General features: G+C 43.8%; 1 protein-coding gene across 1 annotated transcript in view; it reads left to right on the top strand.

Moving 5' to 3' along the window:
- The window catches only part of BEND7 (BEN domain containing 7), a 45,279-nt gene that overhangs the window by 14,436 nt on the left and 16,528 nt on the right, over window positions 1-14,315 (top strand). Inside the window, exons 2-4 of the mRNA XM_015826424.2 lie at window positions 3,321-3,620; window positions 8,045-8,167; window positions 10,198-10,466. Coding sequence (XP_015681910.1) covers window positions 3,359-3,620; window positions 8,045-8,167; window positions 10,198-10,466 — 654 coding nt within the window. The 5' untranslated portion in view covers window positions 3,321-3,358. The remainder of the gene's footprint in view (window positions 1-3,320; window positions 3,621-8,044; window positions 8,168-10,197; window positions 10,467-14,315) is intronic.

Raw genomic sequence — 14,315 nt, 5'->3', positions numbered from 1 at the left:
GTCTGGCCTAGGGAATTTTAGTGGATTTTAAATTGGTTTTAATCAAATTTTTAGTAGAAGCGGCCAAATTTGAATATTTATTTTTAATCATTTTTAAATTTTGTATTGTTTTGTATCATTGTTTTAAACTGGCTGTAAGCCGCCCTGAGTCCTCCGGGAGAAGGGCGGGGTATAAATTTAATAAAATGAAAATGAAAATCACATGATCCTGGGACACCGCGACCGTCATAAATAGGAACCAGTTGCCGAGCGTCTCAACTTTGATCACGTGACCAGGGGGAGGCTGCAACGGTCATAAGTGTGAAAAATGGTCCTCAGTCAGTGCCGTTGTAACTTCGAACGATCCCTAAATGAACTGTCGTAAGTAGAGGTTCGCCTGTACTTCGATGGGTGTGAACGTGACAGCTTTCCTCACTGTGTCACTTGCCAATTCCACACACACACACACATGCATCCTTCCTCCCAAAAAAATCTTGCCATTCTTAATTCAAAACCTCCAGCCCTAATTAACACCATCCACAATTAAGATGAGGGTCAAAGAAAAAAATATAAGGGATGCAGAATAATCAGGTCAGGACAAAATATTTTTGCTCCTGCTCTGGTAAAGAAACAGGAACTTGTCTAGATAACAAAAGCCTTTTAATTTTGTTCTCGCTAGATCCTTTGCAAAATATTTACAGGCATTCCTCGACTTACGACAGTTCATTTAGTGACCGTTCAAAGTTACAACACCACTGAAAAAAGTGACTTATGACCGATGTTCACACTTACGACCGTTGCAGCGTCCCCGTGGTCACGTGATCAAAATTCAGAGGCTTGGCAACTGACTCGTATTTATGACTGTTGCAGAGTCCCGGGGTCACGTGATCCCCTTTTGCGACCTTCTGACAAGCAAAGTCAATGGGGGAAGCCGGATTCACTTAACGACCGTGTTTCACTTAACAACCATGGTCAGAGAAGTTGTAAAAATGGGGCAAAACTCATTTAACACATGTCTTGCTTTGGGCTCAGTTGTGGTCGTAAGTCGAGAACTATCTGGATTTGGGTCCCAGAGGGAAGCCACCAGGCTAAAAAGTCACTAAAATAGTGGATCAGATTGTGGAGGTGTCATTTTATGTGCGATGTTTTTCACAAAGGAGAAATTTCGGTGCGGGGAAATTCATCTTGTACGACTGCCGTTGGTTTTCAATATCCCATTTTCAGTCATGCTTAAAATGCTTGATGGTTTTGCTCGTGAGTTTGCCTCCTGCTAATGAAATTCTATGCCCCAACAGGCAAAATAGCAACCCTCGGCAGCAAACACGCAGCGACGCAGAATGAAATCAGTATGATCATAAATAAAATTAATACTTAAATGAGGCCGGGGATGTAATTGTTTTTAAATGGGCCAGGTCCTCATTTTGTAGCTTTTTTTTTCCTTCCTTTTTTTTTACATTATGCATCAAAGGCCTTGGATGGATGCTGTGTTCTGGATATTAAATAAAATGTGGGTTTCCCCCCCCCTCCATTAAATTTGCTTTGCCTCCTTATTTGATGGAGCACCCCTGCTACCTATCCAGTTACTGCTGAGTCTTCAGCAAAACACAGCCCATATTTTCTTAATTTTAATGAGAATACTAACACAGGGAGATCTCTGTTCAGTTCTTTTAACAAGAATGTGTTTCTTTTTTTTCCCTCAAGAAATGAATATGGTTTGATCGACAGCTGGAAATCCTGCAGAGAATGTCACAAATTGCACGGAGGGGTTTTGAAATTTGCATCCACGTAGTCCTTGACTTAACAACCATCATTCAGCCCAGCATTACAATCACAGATTGTGCTGGTTGTTGTTAAGCAGGTTATCACATGACTGATCCAATTTTAAGCAAACCCATTGAATCCAATGGATGCTTTTTGCCAGAAAGCAGAAACAAACACACACATTTGCATAAATTCCTTGACCCATTGATCCCTGGGCGCTGCAAACAAGTGTAAATGTGGGCCAGTTACGAAATGCCAAAAATGTGATCACATGATCGCAGGGGAATCAGCCATCAGAATTTCTAATCTGGGTTATAAGAACCTCTTTTGGAAACTTTTGTCATTTCAAATGGTCACTAAATGACGGATCATAAGTCAAGGACTACCTGTATATTCTTACAGGTGTGTACAGTGACATAGAGGTAGTCCTCAATTTACAACAGTTCATTTAGCGACTGTTCAAAGTTACAGCATCGCTGAAAAAAGTGACTTATGACCGTTTTTCATACATAGGGCCATTGCAGCCTCCTCAGGGTCACGTGATCAACATCCAGACCCTTGGCAACCACTCACCTTTATGGCCGTTGCAGTGTCCCGGGGTCACCTGATCCCCTTTTGCGACATTCTGACAAGCAAGTCAACGGAGAAGGCCAGATTCGCTTAACAACCCTGATACTGACTTAACAGCTGCAGTGATTCACTTAATAACAGTGACGAGAAAGGTCATAAAGTGGGGCAAGACTCACTTAACAAGTGACTCGCTTAGCAAAAGAAATTTGGGGCTCAATTGTGGTCATAAGTCGAGGACTAGCTGTATATGCAGGTCACCTGTGAAATGCCTTTTGCTCTCTAGATCTGGATGGATTCCCGTCCCTAATTTGTTTCTACAAGTACAAATACTACTCAGTTTAGGGCCATTTGAAGTTATGACAGACTTTTTAAAAAGCTACTTATGATCTGTCCTCAAAGTTACAACTGGCCTGCACACACATCCCCGCAAGATCACGTGATCACATTTCACGTGCTTGCCAACCACTCACATTCACGAGCAGTTGCAACATCCCCGCGGCTACGTCGTCGCAATTTGTGACGTTTCCCGCTGATTTCGGAAAGGATGAATTTGCTTAACAATCGCACCGTTTGCTTTACGACCAACCGTGACTTACTTTACCACCGTTGTAAAAAAAAACAGTTGTGTAATCGAGTCCGGTCCCGTAATGTCTCGACTTAAGACCAGAACAACTTAGAATTGAAACTCCAGGCGGTCGTAAGTCTGTATGCATATATGAACCCTATATGTAAAATAGAGTAAGAAAAAAAATGCCATTGGAGACGTATTCAATAGAGCAGAGGCCCCCAACCTTTTGGGCACCAGGGACCGGTTCCGTGGAGAGAGGTTTTTCCGCGGACCGGAGGGTGCGTGGTTTTGTGTGCTGCCCGCATCCCATGGATGGGGCTTTGCTTGTTTGTGCGGACCGCTTGCTGGCATGCCGCGGCCCGGTACTGGGGGTTGGGGATCGCTGCAATAGAGCAATGTTCTAATATTTCCTAAATTACGAGATTGTTTTTGCTTGATCTAGGAGACGAAAGTCGGGAGATTAAAAAACAGATTACAGGGATGAGAAGATTGTTGAATGACAGCACCGGGCGAATCTATCAGCGAGTTGGCAAAGAAGGAGAAATGTTGAAGGAAGAACCCCAAGATTTAGACCTGGCCTGGACTCCGCGTCTGAATCCTCCGGCAGACACCCAGGGACATCTCCAACCGTTGCCGAGCGGGACCTGGAATGAGTTGTCTCCCCAGACCGGCCCCTATTCAGGGCAGTACGGCACCCGTTCGAAAACCTTCCAGAACCAAGCCAGAACCGTGGGCACAAACGGTACGATCTAAGTTCTATCTGTTGACTGTGGTTGACTGGATTTTCACTATACTGCGTTCCTGGGTCACAAACGAAAACGAATCCTTTGTCCGCAGTTGGTAATATGAAAACTCCCAAGCTTTTTCTTACGTTACAGGTAGTCCTCGACTTACGATCACAACGGAGGCCAAAACGTCCGTTGTTAAGCGAGACATTTGCCAAGTGATTTTTGCCCCATTTGACCACCTCTCTTGCTACTTTGCTTGTCAATGCCACCTCTCTTGCTACTTTGCTTGTTAAGTCAGATTCACTTAACAACCGTGTTATTAACTTATCAACCTCAGTGATTCAGAGGGTCACCAAAAGAGGATCAGGTGACCCCGGGACGGTGCGACTGTCATAAGTAAGAAGCGGTTGCCAAGCGTCTGAATTTTGATCACATGACCATGGGGGATGCTGCAACAGTTTTTTTTCAGTCCCTAAATGAACTGTTGTAAGTCGAGGACTACCTGTATTAAATTTCCCTTCCTTGCATATTGATTATCCCAATCCAAAGATTCCATTCAACCATACTGATTATTTTTTCCCCAAAAGGTGCCAGAATATTAACTCGTATAATTATTTCCAAATTGTTTCTTGATCAATTGGACTATTTTCCTTTACCCTTGGTGCAATTCCCAGTCTTTTATGAAGACCATTTACATCATGGTCAAAAGCTTTTCCAGATCTTCATCTGTGTTGTAATTTGTAGTACAGTGGTACCTCGGTACTCAACTGCTTTGAAACCCATCTAATTTGGTACTCAACGCATTTTTATGTGAAAATTTTGTCCCGCTACTCATCGTTTGTCTGGTACTCAACACACAAGCTAGAACTTGTCACTGTCAGTTGCCTTGTGACTTACTATATATTATTCCTTATGGGAATGATTTGTTTGGTACTCATCATGCCTCCTGGAACCAATTAACGTTGAGTACCGAGGTACCACTGTCATTCGTAGAACAAGCCTGGATACACTGGCTGGGGAATTCTGGGAATTAAAGTCCTTCAGTCTTAAAGTGGCCAAGGTTGAACATCCCTGGACTAAATCATCACTTAATTCAAGAACATCTTGGTTGGAACAAGCCTGGATGGTGAGGTAGATGAAGTCTCATCCAAATAAATACCAAACAAATCATTCCCACAAGGAATAATATATAGTAAGTCACTATAAGCGACAAGTTCTAGCCTGTGTGTTGAGTATCAAACAAACGATGAGTAGCGGGACAATATTTTCACTTAAAAATTTGGTGCTGAGTACCAAATTAGATGAGTTTTAAAGCAGTTGAGTACCAAGGTACCACTGTACTGCAAATTACAACATAGATGAAGATCTGGAAAAGCTTTTGACAATGATGTAAGTCCACAAGTCTTAAAGTTGCCAAGGTTGGGCACCCCTGATTTAGTTATTAAGCCGTGGGTTCTGAAATTATGGGTTGGGTCTCCCAGGGAGACATAAGCAAGGGAGAAGTGTCAGGTTTTGGGGTTTGTTTTTTTTTAATCTGATTTGCATGGGCAAAGTAGGAACACTGTCCAATTTTGCTGTGATCTTTGTTGCTTCTTCGGTGTGTTCAAGCATGCAGTGAGGCAGTTCCTGTACCCCACAGTCCAAGGGCACTTCGTAAATCACTTTTTTTTCAGTGCTGTTATAACTTTGAATGTGGAATATTATGGGATGCTCAAGGGATTTGTATGAACCTCATCAGGGTACACTAAAAAGCTGGAGCTGACAGCTCAGATGATGCAACTGGTCCCTCCCCGAACATTAAAAAGTTCTCCTGACTTTGCAAAGTTGCAGCTGCCCCTTTGAATTTTACAATCCCCATCCTGGCAGGGCATAGGGCAGTGGTGGCGAACCTATGGCATGGGTGCCAGAGGCGGCACTCAGAGCCCTCTCTGTGGGCACGCGCACCATCGCCCCAGTCCTAGGCCTTCAGCTGGGTTTTATAAAATCTTTTTGCTTTAGGCCTCCACCACCATGCGCAAAAAAAAAAAAAGGTTCAATCAATCAGTCAATTTCAACTTCTTGCGGGGAAAAAAAAATCTTGCAAAGTTGGAATTGATTGATCAAACTTTTTAGTCCCACCCAGTCTGCCGTTACCACCGCAGCCACACCCACCCAATTGGCCACACCCAGCCAATGGGCCACACCCACCCGGCACCCGACGATGCATAAGTGGGTTTTGGGTTGCAGTTTGGGCACTCGGTGTTTAAAAGGTTCGCCATCACTGGCATAGGGGCGAGATGGAGCCCAGGTTTGTACTGCTTTTCCTTTATGATGAGACCTAACTAGGATTGCTTCTTGAATGAAATATTTAATTACACGTATGGGTGTCTTTAAAAAAAACCATATTACTTTCGTGATCATCAACGATAAACTGGACACCAAAATGTGATGCTGATGTAATGGGTCCTGCTCTAATCTTCTCCCGAACAAAGATTTTTTTTAAAAAAAAAGTTCATAAATATGTATGATGTTAGCAGAGCTCTGCTTTTGATTTAAAATATTAGCAGTTTCTTTCTCTTTTTTTTCCCTATTTATTGTACATAAAGTAGATTTACATGAGTAATTTCTACCGGTGCTAATGGGAATTATAATGTAATTCTTCCATGCCCCACTGGGAAAACGAGCGTTTCATTATTTTTTTTTCCCTTTGACGGGCGTCTAGATCTGCACACCCTCATTAGGAATGCATTATATTTGTCGCAGAAAAAATGAAAAAGAATTTATTTCAGCGTTGGCTTTGGGCTAACGTTGCCACAATCCTCATCAGAATATTAAGAAGCAAGAAGGAAAGAGAATCAATACGGGCAGTTCTTGGGCTACAATCCTAACGGAGAGCTGAATTTCCATTGCTAAGCGAAGGGGTTGTTAAGTAAAACGTTGCGTAATTGCACTGCTTAGCAAACAGCCGTCCCAATTGTGGTTAAGCAAGAACCGTGGTCATTAGATGAGGACTTCATAGCAATAGCAATCGCCCTTACACTTATATACCGCTTCACAGTGCTTTACCGCCCTCTCTAAGCGGTTTACAGAGTCAGCACGTTGCCCCCCAACAATCTGGGTCCTCATTTTACCAACCTCAGAAGGATGGAAGGCTGAGTCAACCTTGAGCAGTTAGGATCAAACTGCTGGCAGTGGGCAGAGTTTTCCTGCAACGCTGCATTGTAACCATTGCACCACCACAGCATAGATAGATAGATAGATAGATAGATGATAGATAGATAGATAGATAGATAGATAGATAGATAGATAGATAGATAGATAGATAGATAGATAGATAGATTAGATAGACAGACAGACAGACAGACAGACAGACAGACAGACAGACAGACAGACAGACAGACAGACAGACAGACAGACAGACAGACAGATAGATAGATAGATAGATCTTTTTGCTACATTGTTAAGTGAAACATCGCAGTCGTTAAGTGAATCTGGCTTCCACATTGACTTTGCTTGTCAGAAGGTCACAAAAAGGGATCACACAACTCCAGGACACTGCAATGGTCATAAGTATGAGTCAGTTGCCCAGCTTCTGAATTTTGAACACTTGACCATGGGGATGCTTGCAACAATCCCTGTGAAAAAGAGTCATAAGTCGCTTTTTTCAGTGCCTTCAAACGGCCACTAAACGAACCGTTGTAAGTCGAGGATTACCTGTATTATGTCGTATTCTCAAAAGCCAGACAAGCTGCTTGTGTAAAGGAGGTGTGACTGTGATTTCTGTTGGGCTCCCCGTGGACTCAGCTTAACAAAAAGCCCGCCTGCTGTGTGTGTGATTCAGTGAGATTTACCATTGTGTCGTCTCCTCTCTGCCCTACAGTGTTACACAATTCTTTGTGAAGAGGAAGGCAATAAACACACGCCTGTCACAAACTCACGCTGGCAGATTTAATTATGGGTTTTGGCTTCCTGGCTGCAAGTAGCGACAGCTTTTAGCAGCCTGTGGGGAAGAAGTTAATAATAATAATAATAAAGTTGGAAGGGACCTTGGAGGTCATCTAGTCCAACCCCCCGCTCAGGCAGGAAACCCTACACCATTTCGGACAAATGGCTGTCCAGTCTCTTCTTAAAAACTTCCAGTGTTGGAGCATTCACTGCTTCTGGAGGCAGGTTGTTCCACTGGTTAATTGTTCTGTCAGGAAGTTTCTCCTTAGTTCCAGGTTGCCTCTCTCCTTGATTAGTTTCCATCCGTTGCTTCTTGTCCTGCCTTCAGGCGCTTTGGAGAATAGCTTGACTGCCTCTTCTTTGGGGCAGCCCCTGAGATATTGGGACGCTGCTATCATGTCCCCCCTCGTCCTTCTCTTCATTAAACTAAAATTAAATTAAATTAAATTGAATTAAACTAAATTAAAAGTTGGTCTGGCTAATGGTGTGGATCTCTTTCGTGTTTTTTTTTCAGGCGGAATCCCTGCGACTAACGCCTCCTCTGGATCAAACTGTTGCACTTGCAATTGTCAACCAGCACTGCAGGCCATTCTTCAGGAGCTGAAGACCATGAGGAAGATCATGCAGATCCAAGCTGGTAGGACAATCCATCTTTCACACCCACACACACCCACACACAAACACACCCACACAAGTGGGATATTCTTAGACCGTCCCTCTCATTTTACGGAGTTGGCCTCAAAGAAAATGTCGGCGGAGGTTCTCAGCCGTCCAGGTTATGGTTGTCCCAAAAGTGCTTTTTTTTTTTTTTTCCAAAAGGCAACTGGACTTTGTTCTTCCTTGAAGAGGTTTCGCTTCTCATCCCAGAAGCTTCTTCAGTTCTGAATTGATCTGAAGCTGAACTGAAGAACTGAAGAAGCTTCTGGGATGAGAAGCAAAACCTCTTCAAGGGAAAAACCAAGAAAGTTCAGTTGCCTTTTTTTAAAAAAAAATGCACCTTTGGGACCTCAAACAAAATGCTTCTAAAAAAATGTAGGGTATTTATTATTATTATTATTGTTGTTGTTGTTGTTGTTGTTTTGTTATCATCATCATCATTATCATCATCATCATCATCATCATCATTATTATTATTATTATTATTATTATTATTATTATTATTATTATTATGCAAGCAAGTTTATCATATGGAACACTTCACCCAACGGCATTTTCTTGAAGGGATCTGCTAGCAATCCTCGACTTAGGACCATAAATTCTTGGCCCCAGAATTTCCGTCGCTAACTAAGATGGTTATTCAGTGAATTGTGCCTAATTTTATGACCTTCTTTGCCACAGTTGCTAAGCGAATCACTGCAGTTGTTAACTGAACCATATAGACCAGAGGTAGGCAACCTTGGCTCTTTTATGACTTGTGGACTTCAACTCCCAGAATTCCTGAGCCAGCCCTGCTGAGGGGAAAGGGAGAGGTTTCCAAGCTGAGCCATGCTGGCGCAGGAATTCTGGGAGTTGAAGTTCGCAAGTCATGAAGGGGCCATAGTTCCCCCATGCTGGCTCAGGAATTCTGGGAGCTGAAGTCCACAAGTCATAAAAGAGCCAAGGTTGCCTACCCCTGATATAGACATTAAGCGAATCTGACTCCCTCCCATTGACTATGCTTGTCAAAAGCTGGCTGGGAAGGTCACAAATGGCAATCACGTGACCCCGGGACACGGCAACCATCATAAAAACATGCCAAGCCCCCCATTTTGATCCCATGACCGTGGGGATGCTGTAACAGTCATAAGTGTGAGGACTAGTCCTAAGTCACTTTTTTTAGTGCCACTGTAATTTCTAATGGTCACTAAACAAGTTGAGGTCCACTTGCCTGCAGGTGGAGATACAGGTAGTCCTCGTCTTACGGTCACAACTGAGCCTCAAAATTTTGTTGCCCAGCGAATTTTGCCCCCATTTTACGACCTTCCTTGCCACAGTTATTAACTGAATCACTGCGGTTATTAAATTAGTCACCTGGTTCTTAAGTGAGTCCGGCGTCCCCCATTGACTTTGCTTGTCGGAAGGTCAGGAAATGGGATCACGTGATCCCGGGATACTGCGACCATCATAAGTATGAATCAGTTGCCAAGCATCCAAATTTTGATCCTGAGGATGCTGCCCCCGGTCGTGTGAAAAACCATCATAAGTCCCTTTTTCCAGTGCCGTTGTAACTTTGAGTGGTCACTAAAGGAACTGTGGTAAGTTGAGGACCACCTGTATTTCAACAGTTTTGCTTGCCTTTGGTTCCACCAAAAACATGTTGATTCCTTTAGATCCCTTTGCTCAACCTTGCTGACTTTTAAGTTGGGTGGACTTCAATTCCCAGAATTCCCCAGCCAGCTTAGCTGGCTGGGGAATTCTGGGAGTTGAAGTCCACCCATCTTAAAAGTCGGCAAGCTTGAAAAACACCACTTTAGATGTTTGTTCGACATCTTTCCTCATGGAGATCCTTTCAACGGTTACTCCATGTATCCCCATCCTTGTTTCCTTCCGCGAATCTGTGGGGCTTTTGCGAGTTTTGAGGGCCAAACGAGGATGCAGGAAGCCGAGATGGGAAGCAGCGTTTGGCATTTCCTAAACGAATTTCACGAACGTCTTAACCTCACTCTCAGCTATATTTTTTCTCCTCAGCAGCTGCCCAGAACCGACAACAGCCTTCAGTTCCTCCGGCTACCTTGCAGAAATCCACCATCTCAAGAAAGAGGAATAAAAAGAAAAAAACGCCCCCAAAGACTCTTGAACCCCTTTCGGTGAAACAGAAGGCCGGGGCTGTCGCGAACGACAAGAAGTTATCCCCAAATTCTGACAGGCCGAGTGGGCCCACAGTCGCCGAATCCTCCTCGAAAACGGAGCCCCAGGTTTCAGGATTCGGCATCGTGCTCGAATCTTCGTCTCCGGATGTAAGTGGGTGAGATGGCGATCAATTGCAGTTAGTCCTCGGCTTGCAACGGTTTTGTTTGGCGACCGTTCAAAGTTACGGCGCTGAAAAAAAAAATCAGTGTAGTAGCACCCCCGTGGGTCACGTGATCAAAATTCAGATGCTTGGCAACTGACTCGTATTTATGATGGTTGCAGAGTCCCTGAGTCATGTCGATCCTCTTTTGCGACCTTCTGACAAGCAAAGTCAATGGGGGAAGCCAGATTCACTTAACAACCGTGTTTATATTTATTTATTGGCATTGTATGTGCGTAGATAGTATACATATACAACGAAATTTACTTGACACCCAAAAACCAAGTCCCACACATATAATCCCCAACACACTCCCCCCCCCACAATCCCCACCCCTAAAACCACCCATAAACTGCACCCATAAACTTATAAACTGCAGTGATTCACTTAACAACTGTGGCAAGAGAGATCATAAGAAGGGGCAGATTCACTTAATTGTCTCACTTAGCACCAGAAAGTTTAGGCTCCATTGTGGTCGTAAATCGAGGACTTCTCTGTATTGAAAACCTTCCATTGTTGATTAAAAATAATAATAATAATAATCTTCACGACCGTTCTGGGCCCCGTGTCCTAGATTTTTCCAGCCGTTCTTAGAATAATATTACTTTCCTAGGGGACATTTCGTTAATCCATCAGACAGAACATCAAAGCTGATCAAATGTATGCTCTCTTTGTGTTTTGAATATATCTTATTATTTTTCCCAGAAGAGTTTAGCGTGCAGACACAAGCAGAAATGGCATAGCCTGCCAGATCCATGTGGAGGCTCGTTTCCAGTTTAAATCTTTCTGAGAAAGAAATCAGCATTGAAATGGGTCACAATTGTTTTCTTCAGTTTGCACCACTTTGGGGCTTAGTGGTTGCCTTTCAAATGAAACCTTGGAAATCTTTTGGTGCTAAGTCTTAGTACTAAACTTACTGAGATACTAGATTCAGATTTGTTTTAATCCCGCCTTTATTATTTTCAGAAATGATTCAAGGAAGTGAACATAGCTAATATTACTTCCTTCTCGTTTTCCCCACAACAACAACAACAACACTATGAGGTGGGTTGAGCTGAGAGAGGGTGACTGGCCCAAGTTAGCTTTCATGGCTAAGGAAGAACTAGAATTTGCTGTCTCCTGGTGATTGGCCCAAAGTTACCCAATCAGTTCTCATGCTTAAGGCAGAACTAGAACTCACAGTCTCCTAGTGATTGGCCCAAAGTTACCCAATCAGCTCTCATGCTTAAGGCGGAACTAGAACTCACAGCCTCCTGGTGATTGGCCCAAAGTTACTCAATCAGCTCTCATGCTTAAGGCAGAACTAGAACTCACAGCCTCCTGGTGATTGGCCCAAAGTTCCCTAATCAGCTCTCATGCTTAAGGCGGAACTAGAACTCACAGCCTCCTGGTGATTGGCCCAAAGTTACTCAATCAGCTCTCATGCTTAAGGCAGAACTAGAACTCACAGTCTCCTGGTGATTGGCCCAAAGTTCCCCAATCAGCTTTCATGCTTAAGGTGGAACTAGAACTCACAGCCTCCTGGTGATTGGCCCAAAGTTACTCAATCAGCTCTCATGCTTAAGGCAGAACTAGAACTCACAGTCTCCTGGTGATTGGCCCAACGTTACCCAATCCAGTCTCATGCTTAAGGCAGAACTAGAACTCAGAGTCTCCTAGTGATTGGCCCAAAGTTACCCAATCCGCTCTCATGCTTAAGGCGGAACTAGAACTCACAGCCTCCTGGTGATTGGCCCAAAGTTACTCAATCAGCTCTCATACTTAAGGCAGAACTAGAACTCACAGCCTCCTGGTGATTGGCCCAAAGTTCCTTAATCAGCTCTCATGCTTAAGGCGGAACTAGAACTCACAGCCTCCTGGTGATTGGCCCAAAGTTACCCAATCAGCTCTCACGCCTAAGGCAGAACTAGAACTCACAGCCTCCTGGTTTCTAGCTTCACGAAGCCATTCAAGGAGAGAACTACCAGTCTTTCTCTTCCATTTCTAAAAAGGCTGTTGGTTAGCAGAACATATTTTCAGAAATGGTCGCTAGGAATCCAAAAGGATTTGATGGCCCATAATTGATGAAAACGGAACAAAACAACGGCTATTTTTCTTCCGCATACGGTGTGTCAAATTATTCTGGGCTGGAGTTACAAGAATTGGAAAAAGCGTAGCGGTTTGCCGTAACCCCCTGAGCCCGCCTTCATTTCGGGTGAACGGTGTGACCCCTCCACAAGGGCTCCCTTGAATGCATGGCGACAGATTTGAAACAAACAGCTTTTCAGTTTCGAGAAGAATATTTTTCCGCAGCAATATGAAGCAAACCCACTTTGTGGAAAAAGGATGTTTTACGCACTGGCTGTTTTCTCTCCCACCTCCGTGTTAATTCGTCTGTGTAAAACACGTCCATTTCCTTCTGCCAGAACGGGCATCATTCGTTGGGTTTTATGCCTAACCTAGACAGGAGCAGCAGAAAGCTTAATGGATGTAAAGTTCTCCCCTGCAAGTCGGTAATTATCCCTCATTAATTAACGGGGAGGGGGGTTCCGTAAAAAGCCCCATCACGGCTTTACGCAGATCGTCTTTGAGTAGTGAAGGAGGTTCTCCTGAGCAGGTGGAGCAGCTGAGTTAGTTAGTCTGTTGTGTAGGAAAACAATGACTCACGGAGTGAATTAGTGCGGATCACAGCTTGGGGCCGGGTTGCTTATGCGTCACACCTTGGGTCAAGCTCCCCCATTTTGGCTCCCTCATAATCACCCAAGAAAACATGCAGTACACCCCAACCTCCTGCGCAAACACAGGTAGTCCTCGGCTTACGGCCAGAATTGAGCCCAATATTTCTGTTGCTAAGTGAGAACATTAGTTAAGTGAGCTTTTCCCCCGTTTTACGACCTTTCCTGCCCCGGTTGTTAAGTGAGTCACACGGCCGCTAAGTAAATCTGGCTCCCCCACTGGCTTTGCTTGCCAGGTCACAAAAAGAAGATCGCACGACCGCAGGACACTGCAACGGTCATAAGTACGAGTCAGTGCCCAGGCGTCTGAATTTTGATCACGTGACCCTGGGGGTGCTGCAACGGTCGTCAGTGTGTGAAAAACAGCCTTAAGTCACTTTTTTCAGCGCTGTTGTCACTTCAAACGGTCGCTATATGAACTGTTTGTAAGTTGAGGACTCGTCGTAGTTTGCAAGCGGAATTTGAAATGTCAAAATGGAGAGCTGGAAGTTTAGAAAGCGGCGTTTTGATATTTTTTTCCTCTTTTGAATCAGATGTTTGTCGAACGATTGTCTGGGAAGCCGAAATAGCAGCTTCTCAACCAGGTTGAAGACGAGATTGGGAAAGTTCACTGGGGAGGAAGCTAAGCGTCCCTTTCTTCAATGTACCTTTTTAATTTTGAGAAGACCGTTTCCAATTTCCTAAGTACGCCCAGATCGCAGAACATAATTAAATTCGGCATCGGTGATCATAAAAGAAAGGAATTGTGCAGAGATACGGTGCCTTTCTAGAAGTGTAAACTAATAATACCAAAAGGAGCAGTCTGATAATTCACTTACACCGAGGCAGAGCGATGCCGGGAATTAGATTAGTATCTCGTGCCGCTAAGATCTATATTGTGCTCCATAGTAAAGGGCTCCATGCATATTTTTTTTTTGTGCTGCTGGTGCTGTAATTAAAATTTTAAATGTCTGGAAGGAGAGGAACTGGGAAGTTCTCCTTCAGTTTTACGACTTAAGTCTGAATTTTGTCTTAATTTTGGTCTTCAGTTTATCAGAACTTTGAACACCCGGGCTCCATTTTTTTTAAAGCACATCAACGCA

This window comes from Protobothrops mucrosquamatus, unplaced genomic scaffold, assembly GCF_001527695.2.
Source record: "Protobothrops mucrosquamatus isolate PMUCROS unplaced genomic scaffold, P.Mucros_1.0 scaffold3128, whole genome shotgun sequence".
In the NCBI taxonomy this organism is placed as follows: domain Eukaryota; kingdom Metazoa; phylum Chordata; class Lepidosauria; order Squamata; family Viperidae; genus Protobothrops; species Protobothrops mucrosquamatus.
The sequence above is the reverse complement of the archived record's forward strand: the minus strand, read 5'-3'. Positions and strand labels throughout refer to the sequence as shown.